This window comes from Nicotiana sylvestris, chromosome 4 (genome assembly GCF_000393655.2).
Source record: "Nicotiana sylvestris chromosome 4, ASM39365v2, whole genome shotgun sequence".
In the NCBI taxonomy this organism is placed as follows: Eukaryota; Viridiplantae; Streptophyta; class Magnoliopsida; order Solanales; family Solanaceae; genus Nicotiana; species Nicotiana sylvestris.
The window spans coordinates 125897559-125905081 of NC_091060.1; the positions used below are offsets into that span (position 1 = coordinate 125897559).

Below are 7523 nucleotides of genomic sequence, written 5' to 3' on the forward strand. Positions count from 1 at the left end.
CGGGTTCACAAGAAACCTCTGCTTCCTGTTTACCAGCTATTGTTTGAGTTGGTAAACAAGGTTCTTCCACCCCGTGCTGAGAGAAGGTCCATCACTTCTAAGTCTGATCTATATTTGATGGAAGCACTAGATGGGTTCCGAGCTATAAGCTTGTCAGCCATCATGATTAAGCACATGCAAAATGTGGCAACGTTCAAAGATTGAAACCATGGTCTTCCTTATGGATTTCTTCTCACGCATGTCTTTAAGTTCTTCGATGTGCCTTTGGGACAACCCAATATGGGAACCAAGAAGCAGACCTTCTCCCAAACTACTTTGGAGGAATGTGAATGTGTTGAAAAAGGAGGAGGGGTAGGAAGCACTTCAACAATTTCTCATCTTATCAATGCCCAAAATAGTGCTACTGAGGAGATTAGGAAGCTGAAATCAAAAATGCCATACTGGACAGCCACCAGGCCCAAGAGGCACCAGGGTCAAATGAGGAGATTGCTCGACTAACCAAATAAAGTGCTGATCTCAGGCAACAAGTGGAGAACCTGAAGGAAAAACTGCTCACAGAGAAAATGTTAGCCAATGCCCGAATTGATCTAGTTCTCAACACCCTCGCTATAGCTTCTAAGCCCTCAACTTCTAGTGTCCCCTAGGCTAACCCTTCAGTGACCAGTTTCTGGATTATCTCTTTTGTTTTTTATTACTATGGAATTTGTTTTTGTTTTTCTTTTGTGGTGTGGATGGAATGTACTTGTACTGCTCCCGGTGATAACAGTCCAAATTCTGCCTTTGCTGTAATGGTAAAGGCTTATGTTTTATAAAAACTATCCTCTTTTGCTGTTTATTACTTATGTCTCTCTACTTCTCTTTTTCTATCATGTTGTGTGCACATATGTGGAAAGAGTTAGCTAGGCTAGACTTCTTTATGTTTATTACTTGCATGTGTATTTTTAATGATGCCAAAAGGGGGAAGTATAATTGAAACAGAGATCTGATTAAGGGGGGAAGCATAAAGTCAGGGGGAACTTGTGAAGTTCTTGCTACTTCATCTGGTCAATTTTGCTCTAAATCATGTGTTATCAATTTCTAATTTGTTATCACCAAAAAGGAGGAAATTGATGGGTTTACAGTACCTTAGCTTAATGTTTTGATGATCTAACAAACTTACTGTCAAAGAACCAGATAAGGAACCTGACACACTTGGTACACAACTCAAATCAACAGACTTCAGCTAATGTGAGTTGCTATGACTTCAGAAAATAAAGAATCAAGTCAATGCCATGGAGGGAGTAAGCATGATGGTGAACAAAAGGGTCCACAAGTGCAAACCTGAGCAGATAATTATGGGCAAGAAGATAATAGGTTTGATCTAGATGAATCTTACCATGAACAAGAGGAGGAGGTGCAATATGTGAACAACTTTCAAGGGTAAAGAAACAACTTCCAAGGCCCAAATCAACAACAATGGCGACCTTAAAAGAATCAAGGTAATTAGAATTCAAGCAATCAAGGTAATTGGAGTAGTAGTAATAATCAAGAGAATTGGAATAACAATAACAATCAAGGAAATTAGAGTGGTGGAAATAACCAAGGTAATTGGAGTGGCAACAATTAAGGAAATTGGGGAGGTAACAATGAAAGGGGTTGAAAAAATAATCAAGGCAACCGGGGATCGGGTTTTCAAAGGCCCCCGATGTATCAACAACCGAGCGACCCATCTCATTATCCTTCCCATGGTCCAAGTTCTTACAACAATGAAATTAGGCGTATTGAGAATATGTTTGATGGGTTTACAGTACCTTAGCTTAGCGTTTTGATGATCTAACAAACTTACTGACAAAGAACTAGATAAGGAACTTGACACACTTGGTACACAACTCAAATCAACGGACTTCAGCTAATGTGAGTTTCTATGTCTTCAAAAAATAGAGAATAAAAATAGGGACCTGATACCCTTGTGTTTCCCTGACAGCAGTATGAAGTCAACTGTCTATAGCTGGAAAGTGACTGCCTGCACTGTACATAGAAAAAGTGCAGCGTAGTTCTACAGTCACTTCTCATTTGACCTACCAAGTGATTACATCATTCAAGTAATGTCATCCATGTTGTATTAACAAAAAACATTACATCAAAACATCACTTGAACATTTGAGAATTCACTCAAGCATTCAAGCATCTGACAATCAAGCATTCAATTCTCAAGTGCATCAAGAACAAAGTTTAACACTACTACAGACTAGATCCTACAACTAATATCTTGTATGTCCTTAGTTGAGTTGTAACTTTGTGATTGTTCTTCATTGTAATTCCTACTTTGCTTATCTAGCAAAGTTACTTAGGAACCCCTTGTAAACCATAAACCTTTAGTGTTTGTGTCATGACTAGAGTTAGTCATGAGTTGAAGTCTTTGTAATAGGTGTATTGCAAAGTGGCTTGTAATATGTGTATTACAAGTTAGTGAGGGATTAAGAGTTTAATTCCTAGATTGCATAGGTCGTAATCTAAAGTTGCTCATAATGAAGTTGAAATCCTACCAATGTAGGTCGTAGTTTTTTATCCCCCTTGAGCAGGGATTTTTCCACGTAAAAACTCCTTGTTCTATTTACTTACTGTTTCATTAGCATTCTCAGTGGAAACTAATAGAGTACCCAGTCTTTATATAGTTTGGTGGACTCATTTATTCTATCAATGTTCAAGCAAATGATGGAGAAGAATGCCAATTCTGATACCCAACTTGCCTCCCACAGTACATCAATCATAACTTGGAAGTTCAAATGGGGAAAATCTCTCAAGCTCTAAATACTCGTCCTAAGGAGGCACTACCAAGTGACTCGGTGGTGAACCCAAAGAGTGGGAACAATACTGGGCATGCCATGCCCATTACTACAAGGAGTAGAAAATGTGGGAATGCACTCACCTCAAGCCAAAGGCAACTTGTGGATGAAGAGCAAGTAGTGCAAGAAGAGGAGATTCCGAACTATGTTGAGTAATCCAATGATGAGGTTCGGATTAATATTGATGATAGTGTGGAAGAAAATCAAGAAGAGGTGAACCAGTCTAGGGATCACATTATTAACATGATGGAACCGGTATTGCAAAAGGATAAGGCACCATTGCCTAAGCCTCCACCTCCCTACCCTTAAAAACTTGCAAAGAAAAATGGTGAAAACCAATTCAAGATTTTATCCAACTGATGAATAGTCTCTCAATCAATGTGCCATTAGTTGAAGCCTTGGAGAAAATGCCCGATTATGCAAAGTTCATGAAGGATTTTTTGATAAAGAAGTGGTCGATGAATTTTGAAACTATAAAAATGACGCATCAAGTAAGTGCAATTATGCATTCAATGGATCTCAAGTTGGAGGATCCCGGTGCTTTCACAATTCCTTGTACAATTGGAAGTGCCAAGTTTGCAAAAGCTCTTTGTGATCTTGGGGAAAGTATAAATTTGATGCCCTATTCGGTTTTCAAGACATAGTGAATTGGGCAGCCAAGGCCTGCCTCTATGAAATTGCAAATGGCCGATCGAACTATGAAGAAACCCTTGGGAGTGATTGAGGATGTTTTTGTTCGTGTTGATAAATTCATTCTCCCAACTGATTTTGTCATTCTTGATTGTAAGGTTGATTATGAGGTGTCAATTCTTGGTAGACCTTTCCTTGATATGGGAAGGATCTTTGTGATGTTAAAGCCGAAGAACTTAATTTCTGGGTTGGTGATGAAAAAGTGGTTTTCCGTGTGTGTAAGTCCACGAGGCAACCCAATAGTAATGAGGTGTGCTCTTTCGTGGACTTGGTGACCAATGTGATTATGGATGAAACACGTGCTATGATAAATGTTGGTGATATGTTGGAGGCCGTCTTGCACAACTTTGATGATGACGATATGGATGGCTTCGTGGAATGTGTGAATTCTTTGCAAGGAATGGGTTTGTACACATATGAACCCCACAAATTGTTCTTGGATCTCGAAAATAGGATAACTCCTCCAACAAAGCCTTCAATCGAAGAGCCTCCTATCTTGGAGTTGAGCCATTGCCTCCACATATTCGGTATGAATTTCTTGTCCCTTCTTCTACTTTACCAGTTATTCTTTCTTCTTATTTGATTAACATGTTGGTAGACTCTAGATTGGCGGTGCTACAAAAGAGGAAGATGGCTATTGGATGGACATTGGCGGATATTCAGGGGATAAGCCCCGCATTTTGCCTGCACAAGATTAACTTGGAGGTAGGTTCCAAACCATTTATTGAGCATCAAAGGAGACATAATGAAGCCATGAAAGAGGTTGTGAAAAAGGAGATCATCAAGTGGTTGGATGTCGGGGTTGTCTACCCCATTTTCGATAGTTCGTAGACTTCTCCGGTTCAATGTGTCCCAAAGAAAGGGGCATGATGGTGGTCACCAATGACAAGAATGAGTTGATTCCTACATGAACAGTGACCGGGTGGAGAGTGTGTATGGACTATCGCAAAGTCACAAGGAAGGACCATTTTCCACTTCCCTTCCTAGATCAAATGCTCGATAGATTGGCCGGCCTTGCTTTCTATTGTTTCCTTGATGGGTATTCTGGATACAACCAAATTCTTATTGCTCCGAAGGATCAAGAGAAAACTACCTTTACATGTCCTTATGGTACTTTTTCCTTCAAGAGGATTCCATTTGGGTTGTGTAATGCACCGACGACTTTTCAAAGGTGTATGATGGCTATCTTCTCATACATAGTGGATGATTACCTTAAAGTCTTCATGGATGACTTCTCGGTGGTCGGGAATTCTTTTGATGATTGTCTCGTAAACTTGGATAAGATGTAAAGGAACAAATTTGGTGCTAAATTGGGAGAAATGTAATTTCATGGTCGAGGGAGGTATTGTCCTTGGCCACAAGATATCAAAGAATGACATTGAAGTAGATAAGGCAAAGATTGAGGTGATTTCTAAACTTCCACCTCCAACTTCGGTGAAAGGCGTGCGGAGTTTCTTAGGCCATGTGGGGTTTTACCGGCATTTTATTAAAGATTTCTCTAAAGTGGTGAACCCGTTGTGCAAGATTTTGGAGAAAGATGCTAAGTTACAATTTAATGATGATTGCATGAGAGCCTTTGAATTTTTAAAATTCCAGTTGACTACTACTCCCATTATCACCGCTCCTAATTGGAGTGTTCCTTTCGAGCTCATATGGGATGCAAGTGATGTAGCAGTGGGGGGTTGTTTTGGAGCAACACATCAACAATATTTTTCATTTGATCTACTATGCTAGTAATACCATGAATAGTTCCCAAATCAATTATACCGTTACGGAGAAAGAGCTCCTTGCCATTGTGTTTGCAATTGAGAAGTTTTGCCCGTACTTGATGGGTGCTAAAGTAATTATCCACACAGATTATGCAGCACTTTGTTATCTTATGACCAAGAAAGACAAAGCCCGGTTGATAAGATGGGTTCCTTTTTTTCAAGAGTTTGATATTGACATCCAAGATCGAAAAGGAAGTGAAAACCAAGTGGCGGACCACTTGTCTCGTTTGGAAGAGGAGGGGAAGCCGCATGATGGCCTTGAAATCAATGACTCCTTCCCCGCTGAGCCACTTTTGGCTATTTTAATGAATGTTGTTCGATGGTTTGCGGATCTAGAAAATTTACTTGTGAGTGGTATCATCCCGGATGAATTCTTTTCAAACCAAAGGAAGAAGCTCAAACAGGATTGTCAAAACTATTATTGGGATGAACCGTACATTTTTGGAATTTGTATGGATGGGGTGATTAGAAGATGTTTACCGCAAAAGGAGAAATGTGAAATTCTTGGGGTTTGCCATTCTTCGCCATATGATGGTCACCATGGTGGAGCAAGAACGGCGGCCAAAGTGTTAAGTTGCGGTTTCTATTGGCCCACTCTTTAAAAGGATGCAAGTGATCTAGTGAAACGAAGTGATGAATGTCAAGAGCCAGTGGAATCTCAAAGAAAAATGAAATTCCCCTCACCACCATTTTGGAAATTGATATTTTCCATGTGTTGGGTATTGACTTCATGGGTCCTTTTGTGAGTTCTTGTAGAAACACCTACATCTTGGTCGCGGTTGATTATGTGTCCAAATTGGTTGAGGTTGTTTCTCTACCCAAGTATGGTGTCACTCATAAAGTCATAACTCCCTATCATCCACAAGCAAGCGGTCAAGTGAAAGTCTCCAACCGGAAGATAAAGAGTATTTTGTCCAAAATAGTGAATGCTAACCGGACGGATTGGTTCAAGAAACTTGACGATGCTATATGGGCTTATAAGACGGCTTACAAAACACCCATCCGATTGTCTCTATATCAGTTAGTGTTCAGAAAAGCTTGTCATCTTCTGGTGGAACTTGAGCACGAAGCCATGCGGGCTTTAAAGAAGTTGAATCTTAAGTGGGATGTCGCCGCTAACTTGAGGGTGGCACATCTGAATGAGTTGGATGAGTTTCGGTACCATGCATACACAAGTTCGTCCTTATACAAAGAGAAGATAAAATATCTTCATGACAAGTACATTTGGAAAAAAGAGTTCAAAGAGGGTAATCTTGTGTTTTTGTTCAACTCATGGTTGAGGATGTTTTCCGGGAAGTTAATGTTTAAATGGAGTGGCCCGTTTGAAGTTGTGGGTGTGACACCCTTTGGTGCATTGAACTTGAGGAACAAAAATGATGAGGTATTCCGAGTCAATTGGTCACCGGGTGAAGCATTATTTGGGAAAAGGTGGTGATGGCCACGTTGTAGTAGTGATTCATTTCAAGTGATGGTAACTTGCGTCGTGCTGCGACGTTAAATCAAGCGCTTCTTGGGAGGCAACCCATGTTTCTTCTTCTTTTCTTTTGTTCTTTTGTATTTAGGTGTTATTTTTGTGCTAACTGGATTTGAAGTGTGTTGCAGGGATGAGTGTACTTTATAGGAATTGTGCCTAGAAAATTGGCTAAGTTTGGAAAGAATTGCGGACCGCACAATTTTGATTGCTACAGCAAAAGATGATCTGCGGCCGCACAAATGCATTGTGGACCGCACAAGTTGAAGGTGGAAATTGTCAACTCTCTGAAGTTGGTCTGTAAGAGAAATGGCCAATCTGCGGCCGCAACACTAATTCTGTCCGCAACAAAGCTTTAGGCCGCACAACTTTTTCTGCAGTACGTAAAATGCTAGGGCATCTGAGGCCCCCAGGTAATGGAGTGCGGACTACAATAGGAATTTCGCATATGCACTCATCGTCCCTTCACTTGTCAGACACCCTTCACTATAAATAGGAGTTGATGCGCACTGTTCCCCTTTTTCCCTCTCTAAGCTCACAAAGTGCAAACATTGAAATTTTGTGTTAAATTAGTTGCTCACAATCCTAACAACTATTGATCACTCATCTCTTGCACAAATTCATCTCTAATATGCATCATCATCTTGATTAACTTCTTTAAATTTTTAGATTTTTAGTAAAATTTTGAACTATTTGTCTATGAATCTATTTGAACAATTTTTTAGGGTGGATATGTTGTGGGTAGACTGATAAATGTTCTAAGGGGAA

The 7523-nt window shown here is 40.0% G+C and overlaps 2 protein-coding genes across 2 annotated transcripts; both read left to right on the forward strand.

The window, feature by feature from the left end:
* The first annotated feature begins 5256 nt into the window (after window positions 1–5256).
* On the forward strand, window positions 5257–5886 carry LOC138890129 (uncharacterized). Its single transcript, XM_070173490.1, has one exon. It carries the CDS (start codon window positions 5257–5259, stop codon window positions 5884–5886), a length of 630 nt encoding a protein of 209 aa, XP_070029591.1.
* A 35-nt stretch (window positions 5887–5921) lies between these two features.
* Window positions 5922–6719, forward strand: LOC138890130 (uncharacterized). The gene has a single exon (XM_070173491.1). The coding sequence runs from the start codon at window positions 5922–5924 to the stop codon at window positions 6717–6719; it is 798 nt and encodes a 265-aa protein (XP_070029592.1).
* Window positions 6720–7523: the final 804 nt, after the last annotated feature.

Excerpts from the sequence above, each read along its gene's own strand:
- LOC138890130 (XM_070173491.1), top strand. The coding sequence starts at position 5,922 with ATGTCAAGAGCCAGTGGAATCTCAAAGAAAAATGAAATTCCCCTCACC.
- LOC138890129 (XM_070173490.1), top strand. The coding sequence starts at position 5,257 with ATGAATAGTTCCCAAATCAATTATACCGTTACGGAGAAAGAGCTCCTT.